Consider the following 21,376-nt stretch of genomic DNA (forward strand, 5'->3'; position numbering starts at 1 on the left):
AAAGACCTTGGAAAGGTCTTAATGAAGGTTTTAGGTGTATGTGAGGCATACGAAGGCATAAAGTTGGCAAATTTATGCCTTAGGGTGTATTAAGCAACTCAGATCTGGATTTTGGACTTAAAGGAATCTGGTATTAAGCACTTAATGCAGAAAGTGCTTGATCTGGAATGGTACGCCGAGTGTACACGCTACAGATTGGGTCGGATCTGTTTTGGGCCTTTGAGCTTTTGGGCTTGATTTTGGTTATTGGATTGATTGAATTCTGTGAATTATGAGCTATTTCATCTGTTATGAGCCATGGGTACTTTGGTTGGGCCTTATTGCGCCAAGAGACCCATTAATAATTTTAAAACTTCGATTTTGGGCCGATCAACAAGGGAAGGATAATTGGGCCTCATGGATGGGTTTGAAGTTTGGGTTTATCCTTTGACTAATATAAGGTCCTAACATTGATTAATATTATTATTCAGCATGGGAGATTCAGACTGTTAGGAGAGCAGCTTTGGTATTCAGCAGATAGAGGTGAGTCTCCTCACCATACCAATAGGTCGAAGGCACCAAGGCCGGCCCATTAAGTGTTACGTATATGCTATTTGGATTATTGATATGTAATGTGCTAGTTGTACCTGTGTATTTTGTATGGAAGACCTCAGGGGGGTTCCCGAGGTACTTAGGCGTAAGACATTGGAGGGTTTCCTTGGTATCCTAGGTCAAAGACCTCGGGGGGTTCCCGAGGCACTTAGGTGTAAGATCTTGGAGGGTTTTATGGGCATCCTAAGTCAAAGAGCTCGGGGGTTCCCGATGCATAGTGCTAAGTCCATGTGGGGGTTCCCATGGCACCCGAAGTAAGACCCTGGAGAGTTTCCAGGGATTCCTTATGTGTTGGTTTCATGGCTTATGTGTTTGTATAGTTGATAGCTAGTATGATATGGTGTACGTGTTTTTGTTTGGGTATGATCTGGGGAACTCACTAAGCTTTCAAGCTTACCGTTTATGTATTTGTTTTAGGTACATCTGAGCCTAAGTGCAAGGGAAAGGCGTAATGGCGCGGCGTGCACTCTATCTCTATTTTTCACTAATATGTTTTGGGACACTCTGGTGATTTAATCAAAGCTGTAATGAATATGGACTTCAAAACAAATATGTTGGAATTTCATGGTTTATGAAAGTGTGTTTCTCAATTAAAAATGAAAATTTTCTTTGTAAAATTTGGGTCGTTACATTTGGTTGTTGTGTTTAACTTTACAATACAGAAATTTCAGATTGTGACATATGTCCTCGAAAAAGACCTTAAGTAAATTGATGAGTCCACTGCTACTCCTGAGGAGATCGCTTAATATAGGACTAATGTGATGGACGCCACAAAGGTGTCTTGTATCATGTTGGCTATTGTGTCGGCAGAACTCCAAAAGTCATATGAGGACTGCTACCCTTTCGAGATGCACCAAGACTTGATGGAAATATACCATCAAAGTGCTCTACAAGAAAGGTATGGAATTATTGACGCTATGATAACAACAAACACAATGGATGGAGAGTCTATCACAGCCCACTTGCAGAAAATTCAAAGGTGTGTGGACTGCTTGCTAAAGTTAACTGTTAATTTCGATGAAGAGTTGACCATAGATATCATTATACACTCTTTACCTCCCTGTTATGATCAGTTTCGTATGCCCTATCATATGAACAAGGAGGAGGTCACTCTTAGCAAGCTTCAAGGACTTTTGAGGACTGCTAAAAGTAGTCTTAAAGATAAATCTGTTTTTACTATTCCTACTGCTACTGCCCCTGTGTTGGCAATTAGACAAGGGAAAGGGAAGAAGAGGAAGGCTCCCTCTAAGAGCCAAAAGGGAATGTCTCTTGATGGATCATCTTCTAGTGGGACCAAAGCTGGTTCTTCTAATCCCTCTACCAATCTGAAGGAAGAAGAGTATTTTTATTGTCATGATAAAGGGCACTGGAAGTGAAACTACCCCAAATACTTGCAGGATGTTAAGGATGGGAAGGCTAGCCCACCCATGCAGGTATTTACACTACTCTATCTAATAACTCATCACATTCTTGTTCTTGGGTCCTTGATACACGTTGTGGTTTCCACATTGTTCTTATTTGCAGGGACTAACAAGAATTAAGGATGTGGAGAATGGGAAGATGAACTTGATCATGGGGAATAGGAAAATGTTGTTTGTCACCAAGATTGGAGTTTATTCTTTATTGCTTAGTAGTGGGTTAGAATTAGATTTGAATAAGTGTTGCTACTCATCCGATATGGCGAGAAATATTATTTCCTTTCATGGTTTGTACAAACAAGGTTTTAGATTTTAATTTGATAATGAAACTAGTTCTATTAATGCTTTTTATAATACTGTATTTTATTTTAAATCATTGCTTTGTAATGGTGTATATGAAACTGTGATAGTTGTAGACAACTTAGGAAATAATGTGTGTCACATTGATTCTTCCAATAGTTTGGATAGGGCATGCTTATGGCATTGTCATCTTGGACATGTCAACAAGAAGCGCAAAGGCCAACTCCAAAAGGGTGGAGTCTAGGATTCATTCGACTTGTAGTCGGATGACACTTGTGAATTTTGTTTGCTTGGAAAGATGACCAGATCATCCTTCATTGGTACTTGTAAAACGATGAAGGTTTTTTGGATCTCATACACATCGATGTGTGTGGACCCTTCTGAACCACCACAAGGGATGTTAACCTCTTCTATGTGACTTTTACTGATGATTACAACAGATATGGCTATATCTACTTAATCAAGCATAAGTTAGAAACATTTGAAAAGTTCAAAGAGCTCAAAAAAGAAATGGAGAATTAGTTGGACATGTAGATAAAGATGCTCCGATCCGATCGGGGTAGTGAATATCTTAGTACCGAGTTCCTAAACTATCTTAAGGAATCTTGAAATGTTTCACAATTGATGCCACCTATGACACCACAACTTAATGGTGTGGGTGAGAGTCGCAATCAAACATTGTTGGACATGGTTCGTTCCATGATGAGTCGATCTTTGTTACGCATCTCATTCTGGGGGTATGCCTTAGAGACTTCCGCCCGTATCCTTAATCTAGTCCCAACTAAGAAATTTGCCAAAACACCTTACGAGATGTGGACTGGGAAGGTTCCCTCGTTAGCACACATCAAGGTTTGGGGTTGTGACACTTTCGTGAGATGTGAGAATAATGATAAGCTCGAACCTCGAAGTGAGCGTTGTATTTTCATCGGCTACCCGCAGAAGTCCATTGGATATCTCTTCTACAGACCGGGTGACAATGTTGTCTTCATTGCAAGGACAGGGGTTTTCCAAGAGAGAGAACTCATATGCCAAGAGGAAAATGGGAGGCAAATTGACCTTGAAGAGCTTCAAGAGTTTTCCGGGTCGTAAGACAGTCGAGTGCAAATGAATCTTCAAGAAGAAGACCCACATGGATAGGAAAGCACACACATATAAGGCGCGACTGGTTGCGAAGGGCATTACTCAAACTCATGGAGTTGACTATGATGAGACCTTCTTACCAGTAGCGAAGATTAAATCTATAAGGGTTATGCTAGCCATAGCTGCATTTCATGAGTATGAAATATGGCAAATGGATCTCAAAACCATTTTTCATAATGGAATGTTGGATGAAGATGTTTACATGAGTCAGCTAGAGGGTTTTGTCAATGCAAAGTAGCCTAATAGAGTGTGTAAGCATGAGAAATCCATTTATGGATTGAAACAAGAATCTCACATATGGAATCTTTTTTTCGATGAGAAAGTCAAAGAGTTTGGATTTTCGAGAAGTGAGGATGAGTCTTGTGTATATGTCAAAGCTTGTGGGAGTATAATTAGCTTTCTGGTGTTGTATGTGGATGACATACTTCTTATAGGAAATGACATCCCAACCTTGCAGGAGGTTAAGTCCTGGATTGGGAAATGTTTTGCTATGAAAGACCTTAGAGAGGTTGCTTACATCCTAGGGATAAGGATATTGAGAAACAGGAGTAAAAGACTAATTGCACTTAGTCTAAGTACCTACTTGGATAAAGTGTTGAAACGGTGCAACATGCAGGATTCTAAGAAAGGTGACCTACCTATCCTGAGCAATACCAAACTGAGTAAGACTCAAAGTCCGAGTACAGAGGCTGAGATAGCAGAGATGAGTCGAGTACCATATGCTTCCGCAGTTCGCTCGATCATGTATGCTATGACTTGTACTCGCCATGATGTGGCCTTTCTTTGAGCATGGTCAACAGATATCAAGGGAATCCTGGTAAGGCTCGCTGGATTGCGGTAAAGAACATTCTTAAGTACCTTCGGCGGACTAAGGACTGGGTCCTTACCCTCGGTGGGAGTGATGACTTAAGAGTGATAGGGTATAGTGACGCCAGCTTTCAGACCGATAGAGATAATTTCCGCTCTCATTCGAGCTGGGTATTTACCCTGAATGGAGGAACAATAACTTGGAATAGTTCCCAACAGGAGACTATAGCTGATTCAACATGTGAATCGTAGTACATAGTAGCAAGCGAAGCAGCGAAGGAGGCGATACCACTGAAGAACTTCATCGGAGACCTTGGAGTTGTACAAGCTATAAAAAAGCCTATGGAGATTTTTTGTGATAGCGAGAGTGTGGTTGCCTTAGCCAAGGAGGGATCATGGCAGATCCAAGCACATCGACAGAAAATATCACTTTATAAGACACCGGATATAAGAAGGACTCCTCTTGGCAAAGAGGGTATCGTCAGAGGAGAACCCAGCAGATCCCCTTACGAAGGGACTGAGTAGGGTTTAGCACTTGCAGTATGCAAGGAGCATTGGGTTGAAGGACGATATTAGTTTTAGTGATTAGATAGCTGGTTAGAAACTTGTAATAGATAAAATATAATTGCCATTTGATGATTAAATAAAAGGTGTTTTATATATAAGTAAAGTTACTGTCTTGTGTCAATTGTTTACTATTGTTTCATTTTGCATGTTTTAACTTCCAAAATAATTAAATTATTTAAACCATCCACATTCGATCGTACTTGGGAAGTAGGTATTGAGGCTAGACTGTCACGAATTTGACTTGTGGATTGTCTGAAGTGTTTAGGCATAACAAAAGATTACTACAACATTCATGAGTGCTCATAAGTTCTGAGTATTGGATTAAACCCATGCTCACTTGAATCACTTCAAGGAATTTATCACGAGTGATTGTGAGACGATAATATCATATAGTCTTCAAACCAAGAGATATGAGTTGTTGACTATGAGTTGGTTATACATTGATAGTGCGAAACTGCATCAATAACTTGATGATATAAAGCGTGCTATATTGTATGATTTAACGAGTAGTTAGTACGAGCATATGAGCCGGAATTTATTTGTTCCTTTTATCCTCGGAGGATTAAAAGTGATATATTTGGCCCCTCGATATTTTTTTTTCACTTATGTGTCGGACCCAGTCAGGACTGAATTGATGTGTTCAATTAAGTTCTATGTCAAACAAATCGGAAACTAGGAAACAAATTGTTGGACAATAAGTATGACTTTGTTCCATGTATTATTCAGGCTGATATCTTGAAGAACAGATGATTATATGATCCCTTATCTAAAACGGCAAGTCAGAGTTCGATAGTGGCTTTTAAGAGATATGATTGCTAGTCGGCTCCTAAAGTTGTACTTCCAGCTATAGTTATTAAGCTTATCCAAGTGGGAGACTGTTCGATAAGGTGTTTAAGTCCATAACTATTATTGGTATGTACTTGACCCGAGAGTAGCATAGTCCATTTTGGCTTGAATTCACCAAAACAATCTGATAGGATGAACTTTTATGATTCATTAATATATTATAAATATAATATATTAATAGAGGAATCATATTATTTAATTAGTATCGGTCAAGAATTAATTTAATGATCAAAAGAAACTAATTAAATGTACAATGGTTGATTATGTAAATCATATATATATATATATATATATATATATATATATATATATATATATATATATATATATATATATGTTGGGCTAATAATCCAAGGTGGATTAGTTATTGGCTAAGCTTATATAAGAATCCATAATGTGTTAGTCCATTACAAGCCCAAGTGTATGGATTAAGGTTTACCCATGACCCTTGGATTCCTACACCATATATATATATATATATATATATATATATATATATATATATATATATATATATATGTGTGTGTGTGTGTGTGTGTGTGTATGTGTGTGTGTGTATGTATGTATGTATATATATATATATATATATATATATATATATATATATATATATATATATATGACCCCTATAGCCTAAAATCATTTACCCTTGTGTGCTTAGAGTTCATAGAACCGATTTTGAGTGCCTAGTAATCTCTCTCAAGTTCTCCAAATTGTTGGTGGTGTTTTGTGAACCATTTGAGGCATCATACATGGGGTGCTAAGTTCTTAAAGGCCAAACACATCAAGCTACAACAAGAGGTAATTTTATAGCTAGTTTTATGATTCATATGTTATGTTGTATGCTAGATTAGGCTTCATGGTTTGGAAAAATTGTTTGCATGTATAACTAGAGAAAACTTAGATCCAAAGCATCTAGGCTTGCATGTGCACCATAGGAGTGTTATAGTGCTCAAACCCTTCACCAGCAACTTTCGAAATCAAAGCAGGTGGACCACCAAGACTGATCTTCGATTCCTCAGCAATTTTATTCACTTCAAATTCTTGTGCTTTCAACACATTGTAAAGATCATTCAAAGAGAAATAATCGAAACTTTGCTGAGTCTTTATCATAAGGCTGACATTTCTGTTACACTTGGAGATGAGCTCATTCAGACGATCATACTAATACTCAATTGATTCACCTTCCTTTGGCTTAAACTCTCCTAACTCCAACATACATTGCTTGACTGAACCGATCTTAGTTTTCTCGCTTCCTTGATATTTCTCCTTTGGTGTATCCCAAATGTCCTTTTAAGTTTTACAACTACGCACATAATTGTATATGATTGGTGGAAGAGCACCATGAAGTTCTTGCATACATTTCTTTTCATTTTTCAATAATCTTTCAACCTGTTCTTGGACATTTTGATTATTAGAAGATGTTCCAATATTTTGAACAGGAGGAGGTGACGAACATCACCGATTATGCATTTCCAAAGCTCCGCATCAATCCCATTCAGATAGTCCTCCATACAATCAACCCATTGATCGTAGAACTCAGGAATTAACATTGGAATCTTAGTTGAAGAACCGAGAAGATGAGAATAAGACGTCATAATGTTCAGGTTAAAGTTCGTCATTGTTGTACGGACAGTTTTTGAAGAAAGCTTTAAAAGTTGAGATCTAACAATGAAAAGTATCAAAAATTGACGACGATTACTTGAATCAAACAACAAAACGCAGAATCGAATCAAAATAGAAGATCTACAAAGATTTTCAGGTTCAAAAGAGCGGAAAATTCTGAATCTGGAATGAAACTCAAAATACTTTTGAAACTAAAACAAAATTAGATCGTAAACTGTTTGATTCCTGCTCTGATACAAAATGTAGTTGTTATTTTTTTCAAGTAAGAATTACGAGATCAGAGTTACGAAAGAAAGATGAACACAAGATCTAGATAACGTCTGTTTGGCTTGATTAAGCTTTCTGAAGTAAAGAGAATGTTCCAGAGAATACGATGTGAATTATGAAGTTACTCTCTAACTCTAGTACTCATCCCATAGGGATCAAGAAAGCATACAAAAAATATAAGGGACTAAAAACACTTAAGTTTCGAAACATAATGCCCTTATAATAAACAACTTTACAAACACGTTTGGACACAAAAACTGATTAAGACACATTTCGACACCTCACAACCTTTTCGAACTCTACGGTAATAATTGGCAAACTTCTAGTAAATCCGATTATATTAGGTAGTATGTATAATTTGTACAAAACTTTTGAAAATTTACAAATTAGGTGATCGGTAAACTTGTATTAAGACTTTTTAAATGTTTTGAGATTAAATTTACTATTTATATTTTGTAAATTTATAATTTTAACTATTTTGTGATTGAGAAAACTATGAAAATAAACAGAAAAAAAAAAAGAATAAGTTGTATAAATGTAGGCATACCTATAGAGACGATGTGTCATTTCTATAGGTGCATCTATAGGAACGACATATCGTATCTATAGGTGCATCTACAACAACAAAATGTTGTTGCAACAGGTCGCGGCGATATGTTAACGACATGTCGAGGTTATAGATATATCTATGGAGACATATCGTCTCTAAACTTTTATCTATGGAGAGACATGTTGTCTTTTCATACTTTGATTTTTTTAATTAACTGGGGACGTATAGCGACGAGCAAATAGAAACGATATTTCGGTCTCTAAAGGTAACAAATTGCGACGATATTTATACGATATTTATACGACGACAAAAAAAATATTTATTGTGACAAGGGTATAAAGGCGAACGTTGTATGGATGAATTTTCATTGCCACCTATTGTATCAATAGGGACGACCATAGAAACAACAAATGTCATCCCTATAAGTTCCCCTTTCTTGTAGTGTCTCCACAATTACTTTGATTTGTGTTTAAAATTTATGTGTTCTTTTATTAGTTATTTGGGTTAATATACCTGGCGGATAAATCTACATCAATCATCATCTTTAACCTTCATCTTCATCAAAACATGGATATTTGAAGCTCTGAACTTCATTCTTTTTTGGTTTATTTAGTATTTTTTTTTTCTGTTTCGATTTTATTGATTTTTTGTCGGATATTCAGCTTGTGGTTTTGGATTTGCTCATCCTTATTAAGAAATTTTTAATATAAAAAAATTGAAACAAAAAAAATTATTCGAGTAAACCCATTTTAAAAATAAAAAATTTGAAAAAAAAAACAAAAACAAAAAAGAATAATTCAAGTAAACCCACGTTGATTTGATGTACTTGGAATACTAAATCTAATCGGATTTGTGCACCTGTGTGTGGACGTACTGCGTACATTAACAAAGCTACATATTCCACGTTATTTTTGCAATGTAGGCCATTCTAAATTAATTTATTCTTTTTTTATTGGCAAATTTTATTAAGGCCCCAATTAGAAATTGACTAGAAGGGAAACTAACAAACAATATGAATGTTCTTTTCTGGTTGTGAACGAATTAAATTAATTTCTACATTAATTCTTTCTTTTCTGATTGTGAATGAAATAAATTCGTTCATGTGTGGGACCCCATAAACGAGAAACATTGTACCATGCGAACGTAGTACTCTAACAAAAGTCAATCTTGAATTATCTTAGGATATTTAGTAAAACTTCAAATTAGGTCCCTATGGTTTGATAAATAATGTAGACACTAAAATTCAAAAAGTTTTCAAGCATTTATATTCCAAAATCTAAAATGTCTTAAGTTTTATTCCTAAAAAGCTTGATTCGATCAGGAAAAAACTTGAAATATCAGTTTTGTTTGTTTAATGTCTTTTTAAAATTATTTTAATACTTTAAATTAATCCTTTCAAAATTTTTGCATAACCACCAAAAAAAAAAAACATAACATTTGATACAAGTTTGAAAGCTGTGGACCATATGTATAGTTTTTAGCAAACCGTAGGTACCAATTTTGCACTTTTACTCTAAAATATTTTTAGAAACTTGCCTATATAAGTAGGTTTGATGATTCATATATTTCCAGATCATAGTGATTCAAAACGTAATCAACTTTTAAAATTTTGTATCTTTCTTGTCCCTTATAAAATTATAATGGAGTCTTCTTTGGTCTCAATCAACATTTTAGTGACCAAGTTGAAGGAAGAGATATTTTCGAACACCAAAAACCACCATCTTCAGTCATTTGTTTCGCCATCTGCATATGACACTGCTTGGTTAGCTATGATTCCTCACACATTGGAACACAATAGCCCTCTCTTTAAGGGTTGCCTTGAATGGTTACTCTTGAACCAAAACGAAGAAGGATATTGGGGAGAATCCATTAATGGTCTTCCCACCATTGATACTCTTCCTGCTACTCTTACTTCCATGGCTGTGCTCCGAAAATGGGGTACGGGATCTCATAACATAGAAAACGGTATGTGTCACATGACTAATTATATAACATAATGATAGAACGTTGAAATTCACGACTTGTTTCAACATGCATCCATTCACATAAACAAAAAAAAAAGTAGATATATGAGATCAATGACTTCAATTCAATTACTCCCCTCGTCTACGTATTTTTATAAACACCATGCATTGTTTCTTATTAAATTATCATAATATGTAGTTCATCAAACATGCAATAGATTCTGGACCCATTACGTTTCTTGTTCATATGTCTTGTAGTTCAAAAAGGTTTGTAATTAAATTATTTTTGATTACATATTTAAATTGTTTCATTTAATTTGTAGGTTTGAAATTTATACATGCAAACACTGAGAATCTGCTTCATCATCACCATCATGATCTTCCTAGATGGTTCTTCATTGTGTTCCCCGCAGCCATTGAACTTGCTGAATCATTTGGTCTTGACCTTATGTTCTCTGATGACGCAAAATCAATCATTTCTCAGATATACCATGTCAGGAAACAAATTTTCGGCATGTAAGCATACATTCAATTCACCTTGATTAATTTGCTAACTACTGTAAGTAGTAGTGGTGAGCATGGTACAGTTCGGTGCGGTTTTTGTATAAAACCGAAAACCGAAAATTACGGTTTTGATTCGGTTCGGTTTTGCAATTATTTGCGGTTTTGCGGTTATTTCGGTGCGATTTCGGTTTTTAACCGCAAAATAAGGTGGTGCGGTTTTTCGGTTAAAAGGGTACAGTTTTTCATTTTCAAAACAAAAAATTTAGTCAACTTGCATTTATTTCTAGATTTTCATTGCAAACAAATCACAATTTTAATCCATTTTTATTCTTTCAAGTTGCATTTTATTATGTTATATTAAATTCATTTCATTCAAACAATTAATTACAATATATCTAATACTTACTAAAAACCATTTATGCATCAAAAACTAAACAATAAAAATCGTAAGATGATAAAATTGATAAAGTTCCACAATGTCTAACTTCAACATTGTGGAAAGGACGAATGAGTGAGAAACGTATTGATTCAATTTTTTAGAGTCGCGCTTCGTCAATGAAAGTTACACATTCCTTCGAGTAGCTAATTTATTTTTATTAATTAAATATAATTATTATAAATATTTAAATAATATAATAAATTATCCGGTTTGCGGTTATTTCGGTTAACTTGGTGTGGTTATCAAACATACAACCGAACCGCACCGCAATTTTTCGGTTTTTCAAAATTAAAAACCGCACCATCGGTTCTTGTTTCAGTTTCGGTTATTCGGCTTCGGTTTTTGCAGTTATTTCGGTTTTTTTAGGTTTCGGTTCGGTTTGTGCTCACTCCTAACTGCAAGTGTAAGTGAAATAGTGATGAATGGAATTTTCAGGGAAGAGATGGTTGATAAATGGCAATACCCTCCATTGATGGCATACTTAGAGACATTTCCAATGACAGAACGTAATGTTGATGAAGAAACTATAATCAAGCATTTGAGAGAAGATGGGTCACTTTTTCAATCACCCTCGGCTACTGCACAGGCGTACCTTTCTACCGGAAACCAAAAGTGCCTTAACTATCTGATTTCACTAGTTCAAAAGTGTCCCAACGGAGGTACGTAAAATACAGATTCACATGTTTAAGTAAAAACTTTGGTAGGTTTATTTGTTTACTTTCTTTGTATACGCAGTTCCTGAAAAGTATCCAATGGATGAAGAGCTAGTTGAGCTCAGCATGGTTGATCAAGTGCAGAAGCTAGGCTTATCTGAGTATTTTACGGAGGAGATTGACAACATCCTTAGAAAAGTTTACAGGTGATTGATATATCTCTTTTACATGGGTTACATGCATGATGCAAGAGACGTTTTCGTTAATGTTAATTTGCTTAACTTCCTCATGTAAAATTTGTTGTTCAGGAGTTACATGGGCCAAGAATCACCGCAAGATAAGAAGATATTTATAGCAATAAAATTATATAAGGATTCCTTAGCTTTTCGACTTTTTCGATTGCATGGGTATAATATATCTCCAAGTAAGTATCTAATTAGGTTATTGTTCATAGCTTCTTTCCACCATTTTCAACATAAACCACGTTCACTGTGCTAAAATCTGCTCTCGTAACAAAGCTAATTAAAGAATTGTTATGCATGCTGTCTAGGATATATATATATATATATATATATATATATATATATATATATATATATATATATATATATATATATATATATATATATATATATATATATATATATATATATATATATATATACCTGATAAAAGAGTAACACATTTGCCACGTGTCAATCAATTATAGCTTCATATTAATTATTTACCACTTATCATTTTAAGTTTTTCCTCATTAATTAAATTTCCACTAATTCACTCCTCCATTTTACACATATCAAACATATCAACAAAAAATTTATTTGTAATATCTATTGCCTAATTTATTAAATTATTAATTTTTTTTTATCATTGTTCAATAATACCTTATAATTTAATTAAAATTATTTTTACCTTTCTAATCTGTAGTACCCACATGTTATAAACTAGTATATATATATATATATATATATATATATATATATATATATATATATATATATATATATATATATATATGGAAAAGTGAATATACCCTTAAGGGTATATAAGTTTAGGTACCCAAAGTTATCATATTATATTGTTTTGTATCATATAATACATTCTAATTGTCCAATGTTCTTATAATTTAACTTCAAACTTGATTTACTTCCAAGATCATTATAAATTACACATAAATATTCCTCTTACGTAATTTTCATTTTCAACTACAATATATAGCCTAATAAGTGTTCGGCAAAACGATGTGATATAAGATAAATATATTAGTGAAATTTTGAAAATCTTGAAAGTTAATCAACTTAGGAGTTGAAGTTTAAACACATTATAATAAATATATTAAACAAAACGACGTATTATGGTGTGTTTGGGTACCTAAACTTGTATACCCTTAAGGGTATATTCACTTTTCCCATATATATATATATATATATATATATATATATATATATATATATATATATATATATATATATATATATATATATATATATATATATATATATATATATGCCTATGTGTGTGAGCGCCAGCACCTGTGTTTAATAATGCAAATATAAGTGGCTTGCATATTCGGACGTGAGATTGTTGTCGCCTATTATTAAGAGAGAGACTGATCCTATTCATGTCTTACGATTAGGACTTTAAGACCACACACCTATCCAACTTATCAACAATAATTTTGAAAGTAAATAACCAAGAGAAAAAAATACAAAGTATTTTTGGGTTTGATTTAATTCAATGTGATTATCTCATTTGTTTTAAAAATCTAAAGAGAATGACACGGGAGAAACATCGTATAATTTCGTTGTGTATATCTTTTTTAAGTTAAAAAGCAGTACAATGTTGATTTGACATAAAGTTCAACATTTACTAAATTTGAAAATTGAAAAGAAAATTGTGAGTTATTATTTATTTATTTTTGAAACCACAGAAAATTTTATAGAAAAACATAGCAAAAAGTTAGGAAAAACACATTACAATAGAATTTTAGCAAAGCACGTTTATGGAGTCAATCATTTCAGTTAAGCTTAATTTTCTTATATTTATTGGAAATCCAAAAAAACATCACCTCAACAATCTCATCGAAAGTCATGGATTTCATATGAGTGACGGTTAAGAAAACAGAAGAATCTCTAAAATTTCATCAACAACAAAAAATAGAAAAACTAACTGCTTTAAAAGCCTTCCTCTATCCACCCACCCCTAAAGAGGATCGAAGCATGCCAAGAAAAAAGGTTAGTAATGGTGAAATGATGAGGTTGAACATCCCATCATATAGCAATACGATTCTATATATCAATCAACTCTCTACATCCTACAAAAATATCAATTGTTTATACGTCCAAATTATTAGGGTACTCCTAAATACACGAATAAATTCGTGTATTGTATAAAATTCTGTGAAAAAACGTCATGTACGTCCAATCCATTTTAATTGTCAATTTTTCATTAAGACCCTAGAACTTAGAATAATAATATATATAGCCCCTTTAACTTTGAAATCTTGTCATCTTATTTTTATTTATAATAATAAATTTAAAACATGTAAACTTTAAAACATTATATATATATATATATATATATATATATATATATATATATATATATATATATATATATATATATATATATATATATATATATATATATATATAAAAGATGAGTGTCGTTATTGAATTTCCGATTTGATTCCGACTGTCGTCAAATAACAAAATCATTAACACCGACCCAGGATAAAGATGGTTTTTTTGGGTCTTTGGCTAAAAGAGAACCATCTTGGTGAGGTGTAGTAAATGTTATCTTAGAATTTATGGATAGAACCCCCTCATGGGGAATCCCTGGCATTGTGGACATATTTTATCCATTGATAAGTTTTAGAAAGATTCTTTTCATCTCTCGTTTAAAATCATACAAAAATTTAACATAATTGGTTTCTAATTACGGCCAAACCATGTGATTAAATGACTATCCGGTTAAATGGTCAACCGTTTGAATTATCAATTTATAATGGTTAATAATTAAATAATGAGTTATCAAAATCTTTTTTAGTAACTAATCCATTGGTTTAAATATAAAATATTTATTTATAGATATAAATTATAAAAAATATATATTAACTAAATAGTTTATTCAATTTTATCAGTTTATCCGAATAAGGTATCTTTATTTGGTTAATCAAATCGAATGAATCAAATATCCGAGTAACCCGAGCCAAATCAACCAACCATCATTTGGTTTGGTTCAGTTATTCGATTTAAGTTTTTTTTTTTATCATACCCTTATACTTTATAATCATGATACCAAAATTTTAAAATATCTTGTTATTTGTTTAATACAAAGAAAATGATTATTTTGTTAACGTCTATAGTATACATACTAATTCTTAGAGGTTATCATTTAAAAAAAATTAAAAGTAACAACCATCATTAGTAATTAACATATACATCATGTGAAATTAAAAAAAAAAAAAAAAACATATGGAAAATGATAAAAAAAAATTAGGACTATACAAAAACATAATAAAATAAATTAAAAACCTAAACCAGTAACTTGATTATTATTTGAGTTTAATTTTATTAAAAAAAATTAAAAATTGTATTACGTTAATATCATAGAAGATTAGAAGTTATCTTTTTGACAAAACAATTTAATATATTAGTTTAAACCAATGGTTTTATCTAATTGTCCCTATTTATATACTTAATATATTAGTTTAATACATTAACTAATTTTAAAATATATCTATATAATAAAAAAATAAAGGTACGATTAAACTAAAATTATACATATAATAATAATAATAATAATAATAATAATAATAATAATAAATTCACATTTCAAAGTACTGTATTCATTTGAAAAAAATAAAGGTATAGAACCCTTAAACTACGTCGTTTTGCTAAGTTATAACTTTTTAATCTTGATTTAACTACGATGATTTCCATCCTAAAAAATCTGAATATCCTAACTCCATTTTCTCCAAATCTGTAAACTAAATCATTTCCTAAAATTAATTGTGATTTCAACATTTTCTTCATAAGGTTTTCTTTGTTCAGTGTTATTTTCCTTCTTAATTCCTACACATAAAATTTGATTTTATTGATTATGGTTCCTAATTTTATCTACGTTACTAGGATTATGGAAGATGATGCAAACCAAAATTTATTTGTATCTAAGATTTTTTTTTTCTTCTTCTTTACTAAACATTATTTAAGTGATGCAAACCAAAATCAATTTGCAATTGAATTTGCTGCTAATTCGTTACCATCAAAAATAAAGTCAGGATTAATCGGAAAAGAAACTAAAGGATTTTGAAATTGACAAAAGAAATAACAAATCTACCATTTACAATTTCTATTTGAACCAAAATAATATAGTTTAAAGGGGTTTTATACCTAAGCTTGCGTGAGGTTGTTATATATATTCACTTTGTCCACTATATATATATATATATATATATATATATATATATATATATATATATATATATATATATATATATATATATAAACGTTTGGTATTTTATTATGAATTTAAATCCATTTTCAATAAAGTTTATTTTTTACTATGATATATTTTATCATTTTAAATATATAATTTTAACGACCGATTAATTTAATAATTTTTAACTCGTTTCTAGAAACATATATTTAACCACCCTTACGTCAACTGTTATATATAATAAATTAACGTCTTATGTCACATCTTAAAATACGTCATAGCTCGCTTATAACTTGTCAATTATTTTTACGCCCTACAACTTATAATCATAAAACACCACAACTTATCGATTATTTTTAGTAAATTGTAAATTATTTTTACACCCTACAACTTATAACAATAAAACACCACATATTATAATAATTATTTTTAGTAACCCGCCGAGTAAGAACTGATTTATGAACTATTATTATCGTCAAATGTTGATAAGAGTTCTATTATAATGTATTAGTAACTTGTCAATTATTTTTAAGCCATATAACTGTTATACCTTCAGTCGAGGCAGCGGAATATAAGATTTGATTTGAAAATCAAATATAAATGTAAGGATATTTAATGAAAATAATATATTTTATTATTTTCAATATATATATATATATATATATATATATATATATATATATATATATATATATATATATATATATATATATATGTCTTAGAAAATAAAAGGTTTGATTTAAAAATCAATATAAATATGAGGATGGTTAAGGTAAAATGAAAAATGATATTAATAATTTTGAATAAATATTTTTTATTAAAAGATAAATTTAATATTTTAAAATTTATAACTGACATCTATCATTTCAATCTAATTTTCGTGTATTTAGATTTAGATTCGTGTAGATAGAATTACCCAATTATTAGTATATCTAGATTTGAGTTTTTTAGTTGTTTCGACTTTTCTTTGTTACTCTTTGATATTATTATTATTATTATTATTATTATTATTATTATTATTATTATTATTATTATCAATAACAGTATTGGTTGTTTTATTATAAAATTAAATAATAGTATTAAAAATATCTTTTAAAGTAAATTACTAGATTTTTTTTTCTTTAAACAACAATTGAAATGATCTATATTGTGTCGATAATTGGTAACAAAAATCACAAACACATATAATTTTTTATAGCCTCAAAATAAGAACCGAATGGCTGAAGAGTAAAATTCTACAACAGATGACAATGGATCAAAGTGTGACACATAGAAAATACCCTTATAATGTTCTGAGAATAACCTCCCAAGTGGACCCAGTGTGATTAACTTGGGAAAAACAATACAAATAAATAATAAAACCTTTTTTAGGTGGTACAGATTTATTAAAAACGTTTTTTAAAACACAAAATAACATTTTCTTAAAACAATGCAATATATATATATATATATATATATATATATATATATATATATATATATATATATATATATATATATATATATATATATAGAGAGAGAGAGAGAGAGAGAGTCAAGATCAAATAAGAAGGAAATTTTTGGTAGGAAGGTAAGAAGTTTTTTTCTACATATTTTTTTCGCGAACAAACAAAATGAATCATTAGATGATTCATTTGTAAGATGATTCACAAGAAAAAACTCTCAAAAAAACATCACGATGATTCATTTATATAATGATTTTATTGTTATTCACTAAAATTATCATAAAAGTGGATTTTTTCTTAATTTACTTAAAAATGAATCATATAGATATTTTTTTGAAAACTTTTTCTTGTGAATCATCTAGTGATTCATTTTTTTTGTTCGTAAAAAAATATGTAGAAAAAAAATTCTTACCTTACTACCAAAAAAAATTTCTTAACGGATATATATATATATATATATATATATATATATATATATATATATATATATATATATATATATATATATATATATATATATATGGTTTGGATCTTTAAAGAAATAAGTTTGAGATTTAGTTTGAACTATAAAAACAAAACCAAACCCATTGGTTTGGGTTTAAATTTTCAGAAACCGATCATTATGGTTTGGGTTCGATTTTAGGTCAAAAACGACTCCAATACACCGATGCACAACCCTAATATTATTTCCTTCTGATTTCATACATGGGTTTCACTTGATTTGTTCCTTAACTTTATTTCAGGGACTTTTTGTTGGTTCTTATATGATAATGAAATATTGGATCATTTGGAAAACAACAGTAGACAGTTCACAAGCTTATTGCATAATGTTTACAAGGCCACGGATCTTATGTTCGTTGAAGAAAGTGAAGTAGATGAGGCCAGGTCATTTTCTAAAAAAGTCCTTCAAAGAATCTCGGCCACAAAAAACATAGTCAATGATACCGTTGTCATGCTTCCCAATATATCCAAAATGGTAATCTCTCTCTCTCTCTCTCTCTCTCTCTCTCTCTCTCTCTCTCTCTCTCTCTCTCTCTCTCTCTCTCTCTCTCTCTCTCTCTCTCTCTCTCTCTCTCTCTCTCTCTCTCTCTCTCTCACAAAGTAATGATTTAGTTTTTGGTTGTTGCCATTCCTCTCAATAATTTTTAATCTAATAATTTTCTAACGTTTAAAATTTTAAAATTAAATTATTGGTATTTTATAAGTTGATATATTTTAAAGTTAGGCTTTTAGTCTCATACATAACTTTTTTTATAGTTTTTGTTTTTGTTAATATTAATTTTTATTTAAATGTTATAAACTTTTACGTTGTTTGCATTGAAACTTTATTTTGATATGTTTGTATTCCACTTGATATGGTATAATCGTCATTATGCTATGAACTCTTGACAATTGTAAATCACAATCTATATACGAATTGCAAAGAAGTTACCATGTGTATTAAAGTTATGTTTTTGGTCCCTCAAATAATTTTTGATAGTTTTCATTTTAAGTAATTGAAAACAAGTTATCCGCCACAACGATGCAGGATGACTTAAATAGTAGTTTGTGTAAATTTTATAAGTTTTCATACTTTCGTAGATTGAGGAAGAGCTAAGTATACCATGGATTGCGAGACTTGATCATCTTGATCATAGGATGTGGATTGAACAAAACAATGAAGGGCCTCTATGGGTTGGAAAGGCCTCCTTTTATAGGTTATCATGCATACATAATTTCGAGCTTATGCAATTGGCTGTCGAAAATTACGCATTCCGACAATTAATCTACCAAAATGAACTTGCCGAATTAAAAAGGTAAAACCATTAATTGCTTTTAGTATGTTTTATTAATGCCAAAAGTATAGCACATTGGATAAACATCAATAATTTGTACACGAATAGTTCCCCTCATTTAGTTACTTATTTTTTATTAAAGTTTACTTCACTATACGTTTGTTCATGGTGAATATGGTACAAACTTTGACACCCACTATTGTCTATAAATTTTGTTTTATCATAGTTTATTTATTTTTGTAGGTGGTCCAAGAAGTGGGGGCTTACTGAAATGGGATTTGGCCGGGAGAAAACGGTGTATTGTTATTTTTCTGTTGCAGCTAGTACTTGTTTACCTCATGATTCTATTATACGGATGCTTGTTGCGAAAAGTGCCATATTGATTACAGTTGCAGATGACTTTTTTGATATGATAGGCAATCTAGAAGAATTACACATCTTGATTGATGCGATTCGTAGGTAGCATATACTCTTACTTCCATATTTCTTGATCATTGTGCTTCCATTCTAGATCTTCTTGAGGATTATTGTTGTCTTTTTCATTGGTAAAAGTTATATATTTTTATGTTTAAATGATAGATGGGATGGTAAAGGCTTAAGTGGACCAAGCAAGGTTATTTTCGATGTGTTGGATGATCTTGTGAGAGATACTACCGAAACCTTGGTCCTTCAAGGAAACATTGATGTAATTGAAGATTTTAGAGACCTAGTAAGTGTATTAAAAGTTGAAAATATAATTTTCCAAGGATTATTATCCTTATAGAAACACTCTAGTAAATTTTCCATTTATCTATTTGAAGTGGCGGGAGACATTCAATTCGTGGTTGACTGAAACTACATGGGGAAAGAACGGTTACATACCTTCAGTGAATGAATACATGGAAACTGGCATGATCTCCATCGCTACACATATCTTGGTCCTAACTTCTTCATGTTTCTTAAATTCAAGCTTACCACAGTTCAAAGTCAAGCCTCAAAAGTATGAAAACATCACACAGTCACTTATGGCTACTACTCGGTTGCTCAATGACATTCAAAGCTACGAGGTCATCACTTAAAACCACTTACCTTAGTACTCATTTTGATATAAATGAAACGAGTTAACTACTTTCTTTCATAGTACATATTCGTTAACATAAATTTTGAAGCAGAAGGAACAAGAAGAAGGAAAAATGAACCTTGTGTTGCTTCATTTGAAAGAAAACTCAGATGCAAGCATGGATGATTCAATTTCTCTTGTGAAAACGTTTCTCGAGGGGAAGCGGAAAGAGTTGCTTAAACATGTTTTTACAGAGGATGATAGTGATTTTCCAAAACAATGGAAATCCCTTCACTTATCATGCTTCAAGGCATTTCAAATGTTATTTAATTCTAGCAACCTATATGATTCAGATGCTGATCTACAATTAGACATAGAGAAAGCAATTTACATTCCTCCAAAACGTGAACTTCCCAAATATTTGAAGCCCCAAACAACCATGCATCCATTTCCACAAAAACGGAACTTAATGATCACTGGTGAATATTTTCAAACCACAGCTCGACGCTTTGTTCATGGTTTTGTGGGCATTAAGTGTCATCAGCTTCCCAAGAAGTCCATGAGAAATGTCATCTATGAAGTGTTAAGTCCGCCGATGTTTATATCGTGTTTCATTTAAAGAAAATACATGATCCATAATATCCCATACGTTACACAAGATCGCAACATCAAAGAACTACAGGCAAAAATGTGATATTACTACGTACGATGGAGATGATAACCATATATGATAAATTATTTAAATTTGATTGATAATTATACATGTAAAAGCTTGTTTGTGAGTCATTTTTCTACATGTAAAAGCTTGTTTTATAAAATATGTATATGGATTTTTTTTTTGTCCGTCATTGTTGTACAATGTATCTTGTCATCTTTCTTCAAAAAAATACTATTTTTTGGATAAGTAAAGTGAATGTAAAAATATATGATTCCATTTGCCAGTGGAAGGTTTGGCATTGATGTTTCTTGAGCATCAAAAACTAAACAAATTGATTCAAAACGCTA

At 31.4% G+C, this 21,376-nt stretch overlaps 1 protein-coding gene across 1 annotated transcript; it reads left to right on the forward strand.

Annotated features, from left to right (window-relative positions):
• The first annotated feature begins 9,710 nt into the window (after positions 1–9,710).
• On the forward strand, positions 9,711–21,090 carry TPS04 (terpene synthase 04). Its single transcript, XM_078972327.1, has 11 exons — positions 9,711–10,077; positions 10,400–10,592; positions 11,455–11,678; positions 11,755–11,878; positions 11,981–12,096; positions 18,301–18,533; positions 19,139–19,353; positions 19,576–19,791; positions 19,912–20,041; positions 20,133–20,378; positions 20,484–21,090. The coding sequence occupies exons 1-11, from the start codon at positions 9,753–9,755 to the stop codon at positions 20,988–20,990; spliced, it is 2,529 nt and encodes an 842-aa protein (XP_078828453.1). The 5' UTR covers positions 9,711–9,752; the 3' UTR covers positions 20,991–21,090.
• The last annotated feature ends 286 nt before the right edge of the window (positions 21,091–21,376 follow it).

The sequence above is a fragment of the Lactuca saligna genome, chromosome 1, assembly GCF_052625555.1.
Source record: "Lactuca saligna cultivar CGN05327 chromosome 1, ASM5262555v1, whole genome shotgun sequence".
In the NCBI taxonomy this organism is placed as follows: Eukaryota; Viridiplantae; Streptophyta; class Magnoliopsida; order Asterales; family Asteraceae; genus Lactuca; species Lactuca saligna.

Excerpts from the sequence above, each read along its gene's own strand:
- TPS04 (XM_078972327.1), top strand. The coding sequence starts at position 9,753 with ATGGAGTCTTCTTTGGTCTCAATCAACATTTTAGTGACCAAGTTGAAG. Across the intron at positions 11,879-11,980 it reads ATCCTTAGAAAAGTTTACAG|GAGTTACATGGGCCAAGAAT; the intron begins GTGATTGATATA and ends TTTGTTGTTCAG. Across the intron at positions 20,042-20,132 it reads TTGAAGATTTTAGAGACCTA|TGGCGGGAGACATTCAATTC; the intron begins GTAAGTGTATTA and ends ATCTATTTGAAG.